Source organism: Coffea arabica, chromosome 4c, assembly GCF_036785885.1.
Source record: "Coffea arabica cultivar ET-39 chromosome 4c, Coffea Arabica ET-39 HiFi, whole genome shotgun sequence".
In the NCBI taxonomy this organism is placed as follows: domain Eukaryota; kingdom Viridiplantae; phylum Streptophyta; class Magnoliopsida; order Gentianales; family Rubiaceae; genus Coffea; species Coffea arabica.
This window is the reverse complement of record NC_092316.1, coordinates 47,496,410-47,516,627: the sequence shown is the minus strand read 5'-3', so window position 1 is coordinate 47,516,627 and position 20,218 is coordinate 47,496,410. Positions and strand designations below refer to the sequence as shown.

Below are 20,218 nucleotides of genomic sequence, written 5' to 3'. Positions count from 1 at the left end.
TTGTTGTAGGCTAGCTAAATTTGCAATTAGGCTAGTTAATGATGTCAAATTGGACACTAGTTTCCCAATGTGGATCAAAGATCTCACACAAAAAGATTATAGGACAATTGTTCCTTGTAGGTAAGACTTGTATTATCAAGTTTAAAGATATAATACTAAAGCGTTTTGACAATTAAAAAAAAAAAAAAACTAAATGTGTTTAGAGATTTAAACATTTGATACTAGATTTACTTTCATCCAAGTTTTAGGAACTGAAACTACCGCTGAGATATTTGGTACCAAAACTGCAGTTTTCTCGTGAGAAAAATGGTCACATGGTATATAATAGATGCCTATATTTTAACCATCTTTTCCAATATTCAAACTGTAGAGGGCAAGCTAACCAATTAACATGAATGAATATCTCAAAATCGTTAAATGTACAATCTGATACAACAGGTATTAAAAAAAAAATTTTAGGAGTTTCCACCTCACACCCTTCTTTTGGGAAACCAAAGTCTTCCTTTGGTAAATGAATATGTGAGTGACTTCCAAAAATGAATCAAATCTAAAGGAATAAACTATTTCCTAAACCTGCAGCCTATATCTCATTACATCCCTATCCCCTAAAAAGAGCCTAACATCTATTTTCTCAGCTAATTCTGAATACATCTGTACAACAAATTGTTAATAGGTTCCCATCAAAACCTGAGACCTAAACAGGGAACCCATTTCTATGTTACAAATTAAAGAATCAACTAAAATCTACATACATGGTTAGTTTAGAGCTTTATACAAGTTTCATGGTACATCCTAGTCTTCAACTTTTAAAATGCCCACGTCACCATCACGATTTGCTAAAAATGCCAAAACAACCGTCAATACTGAAATTGAGCCGACTCCCCTTCAACAGACTCAAATGAATTCAACATGTTCTCCCATTATCAGACAGACATCATAAATTCTTTCTTCCACTCGGTCCATGTACAGCTTTGGAAGCTCAACAAATGCCAATAACCGTCAAAAGCTTGCAAAACCAAGCAGTCAACAGGAGTCATCCTATCATTTGCCCGCGATCCCGAGCAGTGGGATGGTGCCCCATCTCGCTCATTTTCGGCTGAGCCACTGACATGACAGCCAAATCTTCAACCGCACCAATTAGCAAATTCGCCTTGATTCTTGAGTTTTGTAAAGCCAATACATTTTTGTGCTGGAAGATTCTGGTCTCACCCCAAAAGAATGTCATCGTCCAACAATCTCAACCATGCTGAGGCAGACCACATAGAAGAACCATCAATTCTTGTAGCCAGAACAAACAAGCGATTCCAAACTATTTCACATCCTTCTTTGTCAGATTGATTCCCTTTGCCTTCTCCATTTCAACCTCCTTCTCAGCTTTCTTCTTTTCTAGTTCAGCTTGTTTGCAGTTCTCCTCGTGTGCTTTTCTGAACAACCTCACAAAGTTCAGAAGTGTCGCAGTAACTGCAGATACAAACATGCATTAAGAATAAGGTAGTAATACATACACATCAGTAGAAGTTCACAAGCAATAAATACAGAAAGATACAGTTGAAGACAGGTGATCAAAACTTCAAAAATATTGTATTTGAGTAATCAATACATCATTTTGTTTTGGCCAATAAACAGAGGAAGAAAATAAACACTGGAAGCACCTTATGTAACCTGAGAAAGGGTTGGTTCTTCAAAGATAAAATGCATCCATCTTAAAAAGTTTGGTTTACAGGCGTATCATAAATGTCCACAATGAGATGTAGTTTGTTAACAAGAAATAAGAAATAAGTGAACAAACATCTGTATAATAGTAAAAACAAGGCATTTTGAATTCTTAATATCCATGCATGTCAGAAGACCCACTAAATTGAGGGAAACAAGAAAACCAAATACCTATGGCAGCAACAAATCATGATTTAAAAAATTTGCACAAAATACAAAAGCAACACCAATTTGCTGACATAAAATATTTCCTTTTTAAAGTCATTACTTTTTCGTTCCAACAATGACACAATTATTACCCTATATTCTAATGCCTTGTTCTTCTTACAAGCATGACCACCCCCTATAGCAGTCAACACCAACCTCATGAAAAAGGATCACGAGTCTACTTCTGCATCAGAATCAATCCACCACTTCAACTGACCAGCATGCATCACATAAGTTCTATGACATAATTCAGCTCCACATTGAAACCTGATGAAACACCCCCCCCCCCCGGGGGAGGGTCATTCACCCCCAACAAAATATACTTACGGCAGGCAAAATTACTCATTGTTTCATGCAGCAAATTAACTACTCAGACAATGCCAACAATCCTTGAAAAGTCTAAAACTAGTAACCAATATGCCTACAGGACAAGCATATTAACATTCTAGTGCATGTGCAAAGTATTTGGCCATTCATCAAGGTGTTGGTGATATTGATAGGGATTCTGCTCAAGCAACTAGCAGTGAAGCTGAACAACCAGAAGTTTCTATTACATTTATTACTATAATGCTACATGATGCAACACGACAGGATTAATTCAATGTGTAAAAGATTAGTTCCTAAACAACCCGAGTTATAAAAACATTTAGGCTGTGAAAATTTGTATCTAGGGAGTTATACTTGACATTTTAACTCACTAGGAAACAACTTGCTGATACATTTGGTAAAGGGCTATCTACAAAAAGGTGTTAAGAATGATTTGGCATCTTTGTCTGCTCGAGTAACAATTAAGGTGAACGAGCTGCCATGAGGCAATTTTATATAACACCCTCTAAAAGATCATATTAATAATCTACAATCCTCTGTTATAAATTATTCGCAGAGAAAATAATTAAAGAAAAACCTTCTGCCATATATGCTCTCTCTCATATACTCCTGGATACAGCTGGTACTGCTGTAACTTAATGTCATTAAATGCGACTACCAACTAAACAACAAAAAGCTTCATTCAGAAGATCTTTTTTAGTTAACCTGTACACATATGAGGAGAATTTACAAATCATCATGTCTTTCAACCGCTGGCGCACATCAAGAGTTTGGAAAAAGCAATAAAACCAGATGAAATCAGTTGTCCCACTTACCATTTCTTGATTCCAAACATTTAACATCCTTATAATATTCTTCACATACACTAACGCAAGGTGGTTTTGCATAATATCAACAGATAATCTCATTAAATTACAGATACAAAGACTACTAAATTCTCAGGGCTGGTCTTCACGATTCACCCTTGGATTATGAGCACTGTTCAGCATGGTTGTAGAATGTGATTATTCAGTTTGGCCCTAATAATACAAGTTCAGAATTCCATATTTAAAGGAACAAACTTGTGAACCTGTAGGAAGTCATTTTTATGAAACTCTCCACTATTTATATGATTCCAGTATAACGAATGTAAATGCATGTATTACTTAGCATACCAATTGATGATAAGGAGATAAGGAAAAGAATTTGATAAATCATAGTTATATAACCTTGCTCAAAGGGACAGCGGGCAGGATCCTCCCCAAAATAAAGCGCCAATGCATCTGCATTTCTTCCCTGGTTACCAAAAGATGAGATAAATCACTAGAGAAAAACAACTGACAACATAACATAGAGTGAGGAAATACATCAGAATAGAGATATTTACCGCAACTGAATATAAAGTCGACACAGAGCCCACTTCTACCTCAGCAACGCCAACAAATTCCTTCAGTGTCTTTGTAGACGAAGATGTGGAGCGGAAAAAAATTGTCAAGCAGATATATGGTATAATCAGTTAGTCGTATATAATAGGAAAAGCCACAAGAACAAGCAGCTTAAAAAAACTGGATTAGATGACGGTAGCCAGGTGAGAAACACAATTCCTACCTCACATGATGGTTCAATATTACTCCACAGTATCATTCGATTTTAATAGTGGAAATGAATTTTTAAATAGGTCCAGCTACTGCTAAATAAGCAACTCTCAAAGTTTTAATATCTGCAGAAACTTTTAACAGATGCCAAGGATACCTTATGGAAAACTTCAGATACAGGGCCATCATTCTCGGATGCACTCAATTCCTGCTTCACCTTTTCTAATCCCTTAATAATGGCTTGCATTTCTTCTGCTAAAGATTTCAATTGAATCTGCAGGAAGCTCAAGCACATTAGTTTTCCAACTAAAACACTCTACTTTTGAAAATACTGTCTCGCTAAACTTTTACGAACATAACTTCTTATTATACAGAGTGTAACTTATAGTCATTCTTTCAATATTTCAATGCAAACTACTATATCAGCAAGAAGCTTCAAGTCAAATGCTATTACAGGGAAATTCGTAACTTGGAAACCTGGAATGAATTACAACCAGAAAACAGGCAAAGAAGCAATTGCATTAACCTTTGATGCAACTTCCAGGCTAACAAGATCTTCATGGAAATCTAAAAGAGAGGGTGACTTAGACGCAAGAACCTGGGAGAAAAAGAGATAGGCATTATTGAAACAGCACAACACCAAAACTTGCAGATTGTTATCAAGAGAAGATAAGTGGTAAACATTCATCCAACACACATGATATTAGAGCCTTTATGCATAGCATGAGAGAAAACACAGCAAATAAGTCATGAGCGCATGGGTACAAAGTTGTATCAGACACAACATTAATTAATAAACCTTTAAGAAAATAAAGTTAATCATCAAATGCATACAAATTCCTAAATGTGCTATCAGAATTCAACAACCATTCAAGACCAGTTCTGAGACCCAGGCTGACTTTTCCAGCAACATGTGATAAGTAACAAAACATGCAGATTGTTATCAAGAGAAGATAAGTGGTAAACATTCATCCAATAAACATGATATTAGAGCCTTTATGCATAGTATGAGAGAAAACACGACAAACAAGTCATGAGAGCATGGGTACAAAGTTGTGTCAAATGCAACATTATTCAATAAACATTAAGAAATAAAGTTAATCACAAAATGCATACAAATTCCTGAATGTGCTATCAGAATTCAACCATTCAATACCAGTTCTTCTGGGAGCCAGACTGACTTTTCCAGCAACATGTGATAAGTAACAAAACACCCTTTTCCTAACATGAGTCCTCATCCTCATAAAGAGAATCATAAACGTTCTTAAGCAGGGATCTTTTGTTCTATATCTACATACATAAGATAAACAAGTGCTCAAAAGCTGCAAAATTAACTGGATCACCAAAGATAGTGCAGGTGACAAATTGAAAATCTGGCCTTTTAAAAGCTACAATAACAAGAATTTGCAGTGGCTCGAACCAAAGATGGAAGATATAACCAACAAACACATAATTTACACCTTCAAAAATTTTAAAAAAAAATACAGAAAAGAACATGGCATATTTTTGCAATGTACTGGAATGATCCCAGAGATACTTCTTCCACTTTATCAGTCATGGTCAACAGTCCCCAGTTTCACAAAAGTCAAATTTGACAAGACCCGTTAGTTGGGAACATGTTCTTTACATAATTGCCCTTCAAATTAATGACGGGTATTGCCTAGAATTCTTAACACTCAAACTTTTAAAGGTAGTTACATATTTCATTGAATTTTCAAATTATAACTTTGGTGCAGACAACAGTAGTAATCATGGCCAAAGGAATGGGCCAAAAGGAGCAATTAAAGGACAAACACAAACTACTAAGAGATACAAGCATGAAGCACGAAGGAAAAGCTGATAAGTATATGATACCAATACAACCCATAGGCCGGGTTACAAGTCAGCTTTAGGATGACAAAGTTGGCAAAAAAATTTAAAAACCAGACAGCCAAGGTACCATGAGTCCAAGGATGTAAATAACAAACAAAATCCACTGATCCAGTCAACAAGACTTTTTATCTGCAGTCAGAACTGATGGACCAACTTTGACGATTTCCAAGTAACTTTCTCTGCCAGAAGCAGAAGTTCAATACACTATAACTAATTACTGAAACCCAAACAAGGTCACTAATCAATCTCCCATGGATAAAGGAATGTACAATGTACAAAATTCTATGAGCATATACCCTACTATCTATGCCAAGTACTCAACTATCTAGGTCAATTTTTGTCATAAAGGCATTTAACCTCACCCTACCATCAGCTTAACTGCAAACGTGATGTTGGTAATCATCATTATAAAGACTGGATGATCACCACTTGCAAGTTGCACTCAGCGAAGGTCACATTTGCTGTTATCTCTATCCAAAAATGCTGGTAAAATCAAATCATTTCCAACAAGTTACCTATTACAGCCAAGTATTTTTTAATTCCCAAAAAATGCATCTACAAGCAAGAGATAAAATTGCAACATGGAACATGAACACTACAGTGATATGTAACAAGTACGGAGAACAAACATGGAGTAGATTATGCATAATTTACAAGTCGACAGTTATCTCCAACACAGGCACAGATTGCAATTAAATGAAATGCAATCTACTTAAGCATAGAGCAATTTCCCCATCAATTTTATTCTGTAGACCAATCTTCCCTCTGAAGGACATTGGAGCAGTTTTGCATCTATCACAAGGAAAAGAAACATTTCTACCAATCCTGACCAATGATGCTCTCAAGAATTCTCCAAGCTTAGACAAACACACACCTCATATTCTTTAAGTAATACTTCTAAAATAGTCAAGTCAGGAGGAACTGACACCAGCAATCATTAGATTGTTCCTTACAGTCCTTAGATTTGTCAAAAAAATAAAGTATAAAATCGGTGACAGGACCACAACTAAGACCACATTCAGAAGTCAGCACAATGTAATTAGGCTAACTTCAAAACATTTTTAACAACTAAACATAATTTGTTTTTAGAAGCTTGAACCTTTGTGCTGCCTTAAACATCTTTTAGGTACTGGGATTAAACATTTAGCATGCTCATGGCCATTGAAACAGTATCACCAGAATGAAAAAGTAGCATGTACCTTGCAAAGATAGTGCATGAGTGTCATCTTACTATTGGAAGCACGAGTGTCTGTGAGTTTCAAAAGACTATCCAACTTGAATCCAACAGCAGAGCCTATTACACACAAATTGTTTGACATGGACATGAATTCAGAATCTGAATGTGATTCAAATGTATCAAATAAAGTTCAAATGAGCATCATTTCCTTTTTATATCTGTGCTCAAAAACTTGGTTTTTTGAGCATTACAGGTTAGTATACTTGTCCTTACCCCTGGCAGTTCCTTGATTTAATGTGTTTCCAAGATATAAAATCTTCTTCATAATTTCCTTCAATTTGAAGGAATTTCGAACCTAATAAAACAGCAGCAAGATAAGGTCATTTAACAATATAACTCAAACAGAAAAATTTAAGGGGGAAAAAAAAAAAGAACATGCTCATCGGATAGGTAAGATACCTCTTCACATGCAGAGTTCACAGTGTTCAAACTTTTTTTGAAATCCGTAACCTGAGATAAAGGTTAACTTCAGAAAACTTGGTCAACAAAGTGAACTTAAACTGATGGATGCAAAATATACCTGAGAGTTAAACTGAATTTTGAATAAAAACACCCTTAACTTAGACTCCACGCGTGGAACTTTCATAAGCTCAAGAAAGAACTGACAAACCAAAGATAAGTAAAGCCAAGAATAGTATTAGGAAATAGGGGCAAAAAAGCGACAGAAAATGAAAATAAAATTCATAAGAACAATAAACAACACTTGGTCATGATTCTACTAGGGCTTTGACAATCAGATAAAAGAAATATGTATGATCCAATTACTGGCCAAGATTGAGTGGTTAACAATTGATACAAATACGAGAGTACCATTGACACATGCTATACTAGCAAATGACATTACAGGTAAGGTTTCATCAATGAAATAAACCATCACAAGCAAAACTCTGCCTAATCCTTTCTGAGGGTTGACCAATGACTCCATGGTGAGAATGGTAACAAATTGTGATGATAGAATAATACAATTCCTCAAAATTTGGTAATAGATTATTGCATAACATTTTACCAAATACGAAAAGAGGTACTTAGATATTAGCTAAAACTCAACAATTAGATATACTCGATTTGGACATATTTCACATTGGATAGACAATCATCGTTCACTGATACCTCCACCTGAAAAATCAGGCATGGGCATGGAGGAGCAACAATACAACCATTATTCCACAGGAATAAAGCAGCTAATCAGGAAAAGACAGTCTTTCAAGTATCGGTCATTGCATGACATAATTTTATTATTCTCTTAATTTGTGCCGAAACCCCTAATTCAGCGCTAGATACATCCATGCAGGTACAACTATAACCAGATTTAACCTATTTATGCCATTCATTTTATAAGCATACAGCTGATAGTGAATAACGGTTAAGCATTCAAGCAAATGAACCAAGGACACTGATACATCCAGCAACATCAAAGAGACTCGTAACGAGTTCAGATAATGCAGCAAAATACCGATAGACATAAATACGAGTGAAATCATATCCCACAAACACAGCCAGTGAAGAAAAGAGGAAAAATAACCAATAAGATCAGATTTTGTATACCTGCTCACATTTCCCCAGGTTTTCCTTGTCGCCATTGTAATTCTAGGCAAGAAAATGGCAAAAATCAATAAACAGATAAAATTCCATATCAAGTAAGAAGACAGGAAATTACAACAAAAATCAAGAATTTGTAATCATCACAAGAATAATCCTTTTAAGAAACTCAATGTGCAGGGAAGAAAAACAAAGGCTTTATGAGACATAGAATCTCTAACCGGAAAAAATAATCCAAATTCACCTTGAGCATTTCCATCTCCTCTTTTGTCGGACAAAATTTGATAAGGTTTTCTACTTGGTCGGCATCTAAGATAGCCTCATCCATTGCTAGTGCAGCAGCCTGAGAAATTTAAGCACTAACAAGGTTAGAATTATAAGGACAAAGATAAAAATTCCAGCACCAAATTATATAAGCTAAATTTTCTCAAGTCAAAGTTGATCAGTGTCAACATTCACCATGAGATTATGGCAAATTCAACAGCCAAGTCCTTTTAAAAGCAAATTGAGTTTAAGTATGTGCCACATGTGGATATGCCCCAATGATTAAGAGCAAAACGTCCTCCCTCTACACTAAACAGTGCTTATTCCCATATTTAAACTTCATTCAATTGAATAAACATGAGGTTCATCATTCATCACTAAATGTAAAAATTATTTTATTACAGCAAAATCTTTTTCTTTCTTGACTTTTTCACTGACAAAATCCTCCTGGACAGTTCAAGCACATAACATACGCAGGCAAGATATTCACTTGTAGAACAACAAGAATGAATAAAACTAGGCCTCCCCAAACCTTGGAGATACCCTGAAGCCTCATGTACGGTTTGTCCTATCCTCTTTTATCTCCACTATGTAAGGTAATATATCTCATACAATGATATGATTCAAGAAACATATTCCAGTATTAACCAATAAGTAATCTGATCTCCCAGTAGTGCCTCATTTGTGGTCCAAGGGTCCAAGAGGTATATGTTTCAAGAAAGTTCATGCAATCAGAGGAGGAAACTAGCAAATTTCAAGAATAAAAAATTAAAAAGGAGCAGACATATATTCATATATTTAATTGAATTCTTGAAAAATTAAATGCCACTAGCATATGGATAATCTAAGCATCGTCATCTACATCAATGAGAGCAACTTTACCAGAGAGTCTCCAAATAAAGAAACAGAAGATGATCTTGAATTATGTTAGAAACCCAAGATAATGCAAAAAGCATTTCAAGCACTGCTCAATGACTAGGTCAAAAAAATTCACTTTTTCTATAATTTTTTTCTATAATTACAAGTACATGAAAAGTTAACGGTGCAATAATTAAGAAGATCAACTGGGGGAATTGTGGCAGCTTAAATGAAGATCTGTATCTGTCTTGAGAGTCAGTTAACACAGATTTTCAAAGCTATGAATCCTGTTAACATGGATAAAATCACATAAGAGGGAAGTTAGCGCAGTTGGCTAATTGAAGGATAAAACATCTTATAATATGACTACTGAAGGGGAACATCAAGGAAACTAGCTTTCATCATGATGGTACAAAGAGGATGCTTCAATGGTTTCTTCTGCATTGCTTTACAAGAAAGAGGCTAAAATAGTTTATTCTATCAGCATCTCAGATACTGACAAGTTCTAGTAATTATTTCTTTCATGATCAATGCACAAAGAATCAACTATGCACCGAACAAATTTAGAGCTCCTACCACGTTGTACAAAAGTGGAAAGCAAGGTATTTTCTTTTCATGGCTGCTATGAGAAGATTTTCCAAACACAAAAAGAAAAATAGGTATTTTCAGTGGTAGAGATCAAACTAAGTCTTGAAGAGCAAACACGTTAGCATCTTGTAAAAGCGACAACCAAGATTGACATTGCATTTGCGAGAACACATAATGGATCTCCACAATGCATGCAGCGCCCTGTGGCTGTGGCCCATTCTTCATTCTTTGAGGGGTTCAGGACATGAAAATTACAAAAACATCAGGGTTGGGAAAGAAATTTATCATAGCCAACCTCAAGTTATCCTAAAAGCTATGTGTAGGATTTATTTGAGTGACAAGGAGGAAGAAAAATGAAAGATAAACTTGGAAAATAAGCCTTATGTCTTCTAAACTAAGGTTCTGGATTGAGAGGCAGATCACATTGGGAAGAACCAGAGCCAATGGGGTCTATCAATTGTTGTTTTAAATGTATTTCAGTCCACCATTTTATCAGAATTCAATTTGAAAAACATTTTAAGAACAGAGCCATCAACTTTCTCATAAGGCCCAAAGATGCCACACATAACATAGTTGGGGTCACCCTCATCAGCAAATATCCAAGGAATACTAGAATTCCAAGAAATAAAACTTGGTACAACCACTGGAGACAACAAAGGTCATTGTGACCCAGATGACCAGCTACCAACATGAATCATAGGTTCAACATATAACATGGTTGAGGACACCCTCATCAGCAAATATCCTGGGAATACTAGAATCCCAAGAAATAAAACTTGGTACAACCCATTGGAGACAACAAAGGTCATTGTGACCCAGATGACCAGCTACTAACATGAATACCACGTTCAACTCACCATAAGCGGTCCTTTTTTTGGGGGGATTTAGGGGCAGGGCAGGGTGGGGCGGGGCGGGGGGTCTGGAGTGGGGTGGGGGAAGAGGGGAGACAGGAAGTGGGAAAGAGGTGGGGTACTTGTAGTTGAGTGTTGTCCAACTCACCATCATGTCAGGAAGTGGCATTTTCACCTTTGTTAGCATTATTTCGGTGTTGTTGGCCCTTCTCAAGTCAACCTGCAGAAGATTAAAGGTCATCAGCAACTTGACATATCTAACTTACAAATATTTTAAAAGCATGCGGTTTACAAGGCAAAGGCAAACTTTGACTTAACCAGATATAAAAACATACTGAGTGATCTGATTCTGACCAAAAATATCACTCAGGCTGACGAAACAAGAAACTAAATGAATCTCTCCCCCCCCCCTTCCTCCCCTCAATTAATTCCACCATAGTATCCCCCTTTCACCCAAGGTGGGAATGATACTAAAAGAGACGAGCATTCTCCACAGGCTCTCTGCCTTTACTTCTGAATGCCCAAATATATCAAATTGAACTCCCAGAATTATATTCATATCCTAACTCTTTCCAGTGCTTCTTCTTCCTCCTCTTTTTTTTTTGTGGGGTGGGGAGCTTAGCCTATGCTAAAATGATTGTTTTGAGTTACACGTACAGTTGGAGATGATGATTGGAAAAGTTAACCTCCTCATAACACTAGCCTGCCAATTTAGAGAAATGTCCAGAAGATAACTTCTGTAGTTTTGTGCCGTAGAGAGCGTTGGTACATAAGTGAGAGCAAAATCCTTGACAAGGGATGTATGTCTCACTTTGACTAAGAGACAACAAAATTGTTTGATTGTTACTATAAGTAAATTCAATTTCATTACCAGATGAACCTTGTCAGGTTTAGATCCAACAGATTTCCGCCGGTCTCCAGATTTCCCCCCCCTGGTATCTGACTTTGGAACTGTGGCAGAGAAGAGAGTCTCTATCTCCGAGACATCAAATTCTGGTGCACTGAAAGGTAAAAGAAAAAAATCAATGATCCATGAGAATAAGGAAAGCATGTTCAGAAGTACACAAACAGAAAAGTACTATCAAATATGCAAGCAAAATTATATTCATCTATAGGCATGTTGATGCTCCGATGCTCCGATTCTTAAGTGACAAGACAACAAATGACCAAACACTTCAAATGTTCTCAGCAGACATATAGTAAATTTTTTTTTTTTTTTTGGTTGTTGGGGTTTGGGGGGAAGGGGAGAGTTTGTTACTTGACAAATATAAAGAAGAGGCATTTTGATTAACTAAACTGACTCTGAGGAAAGTGCAATACATTTGAGGCTCTCCATGTCTCTGTAATTCTTCCCATAAGCTTCCTTGTAATGCCCTGGTTACCTTGCTCCAATGCAGTGGTTTTAATGTAGATCTTCTGGGTGCAGCTGACATACCAGAAGGACGTGGAAGTCCACGCCCTCTTCCTAAAGGTGGGGGAGGTGCAGCACATGGAGGTCCAGGTCCTCTAGCACCTAATGGAGGGGGTGGGGGAGGTGCACCACCTGGAGGTCTAGGAGGCCCTGGTGGTGGAGGAGGTCCAGGTGCACGACCTCCTGGAGGTGGTGGCGGAGGAGGTGCTCCAGGAGGTGGACATGGGCCAGCAGAAAGAGGCGGTGGCGGAGGAACTGGGGCTGCGTGCATTGGGGGTGGCGGAGGAACCGGGGCTCCACGCCCTGGTGGTGGTGGAGGAGATGGAGCACTACCTGGATGAGGTGGTGGTGGTGGAGAAGCACCACTCAAAGGAGGTGGTGGAGGAGGAGGAGGAGCACGATTTGAGAGAAATGGAGGTGGTGGTGGTGTGCCATGTGGAGGAGGGGGAGGAGGAGGCGGAGGCGGAGGAGCTCTTGAAAATATAGTAGGAGGTCCATTAACTGGAGGTGGTGGTGGAGGAGGATGTGTGTTATGCGTAGCAGGTAAAGGTGGAGGGGGAGGAGGAATGGGCACAGAAACAGGAATCGATGTTATGGCAGTAGACGCATTTGGAAGTGGAGGGGGTGGTGGTGGAGGGGGTGGCAAACTTGACACGATCCCAGCAAATGGTGTAGAAGTACTAGCGGACCAAGGAGGCGGTGGAGGTGGAGGCGGCAGGATTTTACTAGCATAATGTATACTAGACGAAAAGGGAGGTGGAGGCGGAGGTGGTGGCGGAGAAGATCTTGGTGCAGTTGTCCCTGAACTCACTGGTGGAGGAGGTGGAGGAGGAGGTGGAGAGGGAGAAGTAACAGCGACCCCAGAATTATATGGTCGTTGCGAAGGTGATTGACCAGAAGCAAATGCTGCAATCCGAGTGGATAGTAGAGACTGAGCTGGAGCTGGAGGTGGCGGCGGAGGTGCGGGGATATTAAAAGTACAAGCTGCAGATACTGAGGGTGGGGGTGGTGGTGGAGGCGGAGGTGGAGGTGGAGGTGAAGAAATTTTAGAAGCAGAAACTGCACTAACTGTAAATAACGAGGATGATGGTGGGGGTGGGGGTGGGGGTGGGGGTGGAGGTGGCGGTGGGGGTGGAGATTGAAATTTAGGTGCATCAGAAGCAAAAAATGCATCTTGAGTGAATGGTACAGGTGGAGGTGGGGGTGAAGGTGGAGGAGGTGGTGGTGATGGAGATGCAGAAGGGGCTTTTTCATTATTAAATGAATTTACAAGAGAAGACAAGTTAGTGCCAAAGTCCTGGAGACTTGATGCAACAGGAGAAAATGGCTTAGAAGATGAATTATACAGCAAGGAATTACAAGAGGGGGGTGGCGGTGGTGGCGGTGGTGGTGGTGGTGGAGGAGGAGGAGGATGGGATGGGGAAGGCTGATGTTGATTCAACTCTGGAGCTTGACTTTCAGTATGTGATGGAGAAGAGACTGTGGGAGTAGGTGGCCGCCTGGCTGATGAGCTTTCTATCAATGATGGACAAGAAAAGTGTTTCTCTGGCAAAAAACGTACTTCAGAACTGCTACTACTTGAGGATTTAGCGCTCGAGGGAGCTTTAGCTTTTCCTGCCGCTTGAGACTCCTTTGATTGGGCTAATGCAGCTGGAGCACTGTTCTGTCTTGATGGAGGGTATGATACATGCATTGAATCAAAGTATGACCCTTTGTTAGGAGGGATCCATCTAGAAACTGCATTAGGTTTTGCCTGTCTTAATTGAGGGCCTGAGCTTTGCTGCTTCGATTTTGATTTGGTACCCATAGTCTCGTTTCCCAGTTTTGTGCCGGATATTGGCTGTTTCTTTGACGTGGAAGTAAGTGCCTTTTCAGATTTTTGTTTACCATTGTCATTGGGCAAGGCCAACTTAGGTTGTGAACCTTGTCCATCTGCCTTCTTCTGTACTACAGTGCCTTCTTGGTCAGGCTTGTTCTCGCCTTCTTCTGACTTGCCACCAGAACCACCACCTAAGAATTGGAGCTTAACATTCTGGGGTTCGAACTCACCAGAGGAAGCTACTGAATCCTCTCTGTTCTCCAAGACATTGTCACTCAAAGAATTCCTATTAGAATCCCCACTCCTACCTTGTCTCTGACTCCCTTCATCTGATGTACAGTCCTCAAAAGAGTGATGATCCAATTCCTCCTTCCATACTACCTCATCATTTTCACTATCCTGACTAAATTCTTGAACTGAATGGGTATCGATGTCGCTCTTTCCATCCTGTCCATCAACTGCATTGCTGAAGATCTCTTCTACCTCAAAAAACTCCTCTGGTGTCGCGCTTTCAGTCTCATTTCCATCTTCACTCCCCACTTCAGTGGTGACAATAGATGGAACAGCATCAGCATCCGAAAAGAGCACCTGATGCACATATGAGTATGCTTTCAACTCATAAAGCTTTGAAGAAAGAACAGATGACACAAGTAAAAGAAAACCCTACCTCTGCTCTAAAATCCCTAGGGAATTGATCTTTTGCGTCCCACAAAACATCCACTTCATCACGTGTCAACATCAAAACATTAGACCGTATAAATGCAGTGTGGAACATGACTCTGAACATCAATTCTTCCCTTACAAGATCATCCTCTAAATGGACACACTCCAGCACAACATCTCCTTGAACACGCCGGTGAATATCTATTTTCACAAGGGCACACTCCTCCTGCAGCAGGAAGTACGAGCAATTCATATTCAAGTTAATTCACTATCAGACTACCTTTACAAAGAGGAGCCTCACCTGCCGGTAGAAGCGGGAATGTTTTTTCGTCCTTAAAGTAGTAAACAAAAGCTTAGAGCTCCTAGTAGAAGTTGTTGAAGAAGGGTCCTGACCATAGACACGAACTAGCGGGCGACATCCCCTTCCACCATCAAACAGAGGAAGGACTCTAAGTATGATGCAATCCAATGCCAAAGGAGAATCTGATGGTGGCCAATCTGAACCAATATTTCTCCTAGAAATATATTGAAGATATCTAAGCTGGGAAGGCTGTGGATTCAGAGGAGACAAAAGATGAAGAAGTTCCCTAGGCGCTTGCTTGTATACCATCTCGAGAGTCTTCTGCTCACCATTATACTGTTTCCTGTACAAAAGAAGGCCAGCAAGCATAAAAGCAAGCACAGGCCATCCTCCCCTTTCACAGTGCATCAAGAGCACATTCTGTTGGCCCTCCAATGACAGCCAGCTCTCGCTAGAACGCAGGAAATGGTGGATCATCTCCAACGGCAGTAGTGGACAACTCTCATACTGCCGAGGATAATCCATGACTGTCATGTCGTACTGGGACAGAATGTCAGATATTTGGCTCCTCTTTATACCCTCTCTGAAGTTGAAGACCATGAAAGAAGCATCAGGGTAATGATCCTGTAGCTGAGCTACGATGCCACCCAGGTAGATTTTGTACTCATCTTCATTGAGAACATCGGTGGAGAAGCAGCAGTCAAACACTGCAGATGAAGTAAAGACAATTTCAAAATCCCAATTCTAAAGGTAAACCAATTTCAAGGTTCACATTTAAACTACGTGCACTCCTCTAAACATTCTGAAGTTCAAGTACAAAGCACTCCAAGTCAAACCTACAGTTTGAGAAGACAAAATCAAGGACCAAAAAGCGGTTGCAAATATATCCCTGTACAAGAAAGCACCAGTTAAAAAGACCAAATGGAAACCCATTTCTTTAACACCATGTAATTTGAAATGTTAAGAGCAGTTAAGCTTTGTCCAAATTTACAGCATAACTACCTCACAACATATAAACTAATATGGAAGCATTATCCACAATGCACTTTCAAAGTTCTGCTAAATATGTCGCAAACATCGAATACTGCAAGGTTACTTATGAAAATCACAAAGACAGCAAAGAAAGTAGCCAAAATAGAAGACAAGTCCAAATGCAGCTAAATTAAAATTAAGATGAATAGTACTCCACAATCCAACCATTACATTTGCACAATCCAGCAAAACCAGGCGATAGTTCAACAAAAATGGGATATTCATATTTTAACCACACAGTTTGAAGTGCTCAGACGAACAAATTCAGATCTTTAAGGCTCAAAAAATGAGCTAATTCAAATGAGCAAGCCCCAAAAGTACATACTTAAACTCAAAAAAAATCCCACTATTAAGCATAAAAAAAAGTCATCAGAATCAATAATTGCTAGTACATTGAGCTACAAACTTGACCAAATATTTCGAAAAATGTAGAAGATATAGTACGAGGAAAACTATACCATAGACCCGCTCAGAGATCTCAAGAAGCCGATCAGGTGGCTTCCTATAGAAGAAACGTCTAAACAGCGCCATCTAATGGCGCTGTTTTCCCCCAAATCGAATCCAAAACCCCGTCTCTTCTTCCTATCCCAATATCCCTGAACATAAATTACTCCAAAATCTTCCACAATTCCTCCAATGATCCACGCCAAACAGATCCTCCAGCTCCCCCAATTGCAATCCCCTCAATAACTACTTCAAAAATACCAAAAAAATTCACAAAACTTCACCCTCCAATCATCCAAATTCCAGCTGCTTTTCCACACAATTCAATCGGAAGAAGTGAGCAACTTAATTCCGGGAGAGAGAAAGAGTAAACGAAGTGAGATCGAGATTAATGGAGGGTTAGGTTTAGGGTTTGAGAGGGGAGGGTAAAAAATTCCAGAGGAGGAAGAAGATTTTGAAGAATGCAGAAGAATAAGTAATTAAACAGGGGCATTAAAATGGCCAATTAGGGCGATTAATTAACGAATTTGGATTGTGATTAGTGTAAATTTGGTGATTTGCATGGGGCGTGATGGCACGTGGGGAAAGAGAAGGAAGAGTAGACTGAGATTGGAGAAAAGGTTGAAGAAGAAGAAGGAGGAGGAGGAGGAGGGGGAAAGAAAGGAAGTGAATGGGAAAACTCAGACGGGTCATGGTGGCTGAACCGGGTTTGGGTCCGGATCCGGAGGGAGGCTGCTGTAAGAATTCACTTTTTGGGGATTTTGGATTTTTGCTTTTTGATTTGATTTCTTTAATGTACACGTGGCACATGAGCTGTTCAGGCGTGAGAGAGAGCGAGAGAGAGGAGCAAGTGACTCAGTCAAGGAGAAGACAGAGAAACAGCAGCGACGAGTGAATTTGTTTGTAATAACTTTTTTTTAATGTTTGCAAGCCAAAGAATCCAGAGATTTAGATGGGTCCGAATAGCTTTTTTTTTTTAAACAAAAATTTCTTTTTTACATATTTTACGTTTTTTTATGTCTTTTTTATCTTGTAGTACATGTCACATCACAGTATCACTATATTAATTTGAATATTTTTTTTATATGCTCTGTTGTTGGCGTCTATTTACGGGTGATATTGAATGTATAATATATAATTTTGTCTTAAATTTAAAATTCGATCTTTTCATACATGTGGTATACGTCTGCAACCATTAGTACTAAAAAAATTACTGTGCTAACAGTGTATAAAAATTTAATCATATCAATTTTTTGTAAAAATTTTGAAATATTCTTTAGTCCGAACACATTGAATATGTCTATTTACAATAATCGCGAGCTCAAGCGAATTCTGACAAATATGAGAATAGTCCGGTATAAAGCATTCAAGTTAAACTGGAGTCTGAAATTTGAGATTTTTTATTTTATTATTAATTATTTTTTGTATGTTTTTTTCCTTTTTTTTTTAAAAAAAAATTAGAGATTTTGAATCCAGAACTTCCTACTTACCATTCATCCCACCTTATCATCCAACCCAACATTTCCCGTATCTTCTTTTTGTACGGTGAAACCTCATAAGTTGAATAAATATCATTGTAGATTCATTTAGTTGAGTAAATCACTACATTGAAAATCAACTTGTCCAGAAAAAATTTTAGTTCCACGTGCATGTGTTTTTTTTTTTTCTTCTCTTTGATATTGCAAATAAATGTGATTTTTTAATAAAAACATAATTACTTTTATCAAAGAGCAAATTTCTACTATTTTCATTCGATATCGCATGTTATCTTTATTAGTCATTAAGTTTAATATGAAAGTTTTACATTTTCTAAATGATATTAAAGTTCCATATTCAAGAGAAATGGAGGATTCAAGCAAAATATAACAACCTTCTTAACAGGAAAATGAGAAATAGACATCTTGATGATTACGTATGTCCACCAATAAATTAGGCGTTCAATTTCAGCTAGGCGGTTCAAAACAGGAAAAAAAAAAAAACAATTGACCAAAAAATAAAATAAAATAAAATTCTAGCCATCATAGTAGATATATTCTAATCATTTAATTTCATGAGTAGCCGAATAGATTTTTTTTTTCCCCCCCTGGAGGCAAAATGACGCAATCGCTTAGCTCTCAGATATTTAATACATTCAGGTCCATTGACCAACATCTAAAGGTTTTCCTGCTACAAACAAAATAATTAAAAAGTTAAATAATTATTTCTTCCATTAAATTTTTATTAGAATTAATTACAATTAGCATGCATTTGTAGTAGATAAACAAAAAATATGTAAATGTACATATAAATATATATGCTACGAAGAAATGATATATATTTTGAGAGAAGCAACTCTTGTAAGAAGAACATAGAGAAACAATTTGATAAGGGTTTTGTTTCTAATAATTTTTAACGTTTGTAAGTCAAAGAATCTGGAGAAAAAAATTAGAGGGATTTCAAGTTAGAATATAGACAAATAAAATCGTGTGCTTATTTTGTAGGACCTAGCTAAGTTTAGGGATACCTCAACAAGAACTTAACCAAAATGATTCAAGAAACTTTGGGATTTAATTTTCATCATTAAACAATATTTGTATGTATATACTTGACATTGCAAAAGTTTTGAATGTTTTATAAAACATATATTTGGATTTCTACTACTTCCATTTGAGTTTGCACATCATCTTGATCAACCATAAAAACTTTATCCAACAAAGTAGGCGTTCCATCTCAGCTCCAAAAAGAAAAAGGTAATGGACAGAAAAAATAAAATTTTAGACATAATAGTAGGTTTATTTTAGTTATTTAGTTACATTAATAACTAAATACATTTTCAAATGATAAATTAATTTTATACAGCCTCTATGTTAATGTAATTCTTTAAACATAATGTGGTAAAAAATATCAACAATTTTGGTAGCATATTTTTATTTTAAATCGGCAAACCCCGAACATGGAGAAAAGGTTCCAAAGTCAATTATGCAATTTTTTTAATTTTGGTAGCATATTAAGCATTATGTATGAGTCTTTTTTCTTCAATATAATAGAATACGTATGTCAAAAATATTTCTTGAGCTCAATAATTATATCTCGACAATAATGACTCTTGAAAAAATTGATACCATTTTGTCATCAAAAGCCAAAAACAAAGCAAGAAATGGGATAGTCCCCAATCTTCAGCTCCTTTTATTTTTTTTTCCCCTTCTTTTTTTGGTTGAAATTTTATAGCAACACATTTGTATCCAATAAAGTTTTTTTTTTTTTTTACCAGGAAAAGTGATGCAGCCACCTTTTGTTGTTTGAAGAGATCCTCTGCTTCAATTTCTATTAGCACTGAGATAATTAAAACGTTTAGCCCCGTCGACAAACATATATAGTTTGCACGCCACAAAGAAAATACAAAGTGAAATAACTTTTTTTAGGGGAGAGCTATTATAGTCTTTTTCGTTATCTGATTCAGGATTCAAATTTTGTATCTGGTAGACGGGGGTGGGAAGGGTGCGAGAGAAATGGGAGGAAAAAAAGAAAGAGATAAAGAA

At 37.6% G+C, this 20,218-nt stretch overlaps 1 protein-coding gene across 2 annotated transcripts; it reads right to left on the bottom strand.

Annotated features, from left to right (window-relative positions):
• Window positions 1-379: 379 nt before the first annotated feature.
• LOC113740237 (formin-like protein 20) lies at window positions 380-17,425 on the bottom strand. 2 transcript variants are annotated; one of them, XM_027267782.2, is made up of 18 exons: window positions 16,715-16,937; window positions 16,065-16,113; window positions 15,225-15,931; window positions 14,928-15,149; window positions 12,351-14,848; window positions 11,902-12,031; window positions 11,179-11,250; window positions 8,714-8,812; window positions 8,476-8,517; window positions 7,451-7,531; window positions 7,330-7,380; window positions 7,144-7,225; window positions 6,893-6,987; window positions 4,348-4,419; window positions 3,979-4,095; window positions 3,614-3,682; window positions 3,456-3,522; window positions 380-1,461 (listed from the first exon to the last, which is right to left on the bottom strand). In XM_027267782.2, the coding sequence occupies exons 1-18, from the start codon at window positions 16,715-16,717 to the stop codon at window positions 1,310-1,312; spliced, it is 4,608 nt and encodes a 1,535-aa protein (XP_027123583.2). In that variant the 5' UTR covers window positions 16,718-16,937; the 3' UTR covers window positions 380-1,309. The 2 variants fall into 2 exon arrangements, with proteins under 2 accessions (XP_027123583.2, XP_027123582.2); XM_027267781.2 differs by lacking the exon at window positions 16,065-16,113 and having other exon boundaries at window positions 16,715-17,425.
• Window positions 17,426-20,218: the final 2,793 nt, after the last annotated feature.

What these genes read in the sequence shown, in the direction of transcription:
- LOC113740237 (XM_027267781.2), bottom strand. Translation starts at nt 16,787, where the DNA reads ATGGCGCTGTTTAGACGTTTCTTCTATAGGAAGCCACCTGATCGGCTT. An exon ending in AGGAGATGGAAATGCTCAAG is followed by an intron (nt 8,518 to 8,713) that starts GTGAATTTGGAT and finishes TTTCTTGCCTAG; the next exon opens with AATTACAATGGCGACAAGGA. An exon ending in CGACTTTATATTCAGTTGCG is followed by an intron (nt 3,523 to 3,613) that starts GTAAATATCTCT and finishes TTTGGTAACCAG; the next exon opens with GGAAGAAATGCAGATGCATT.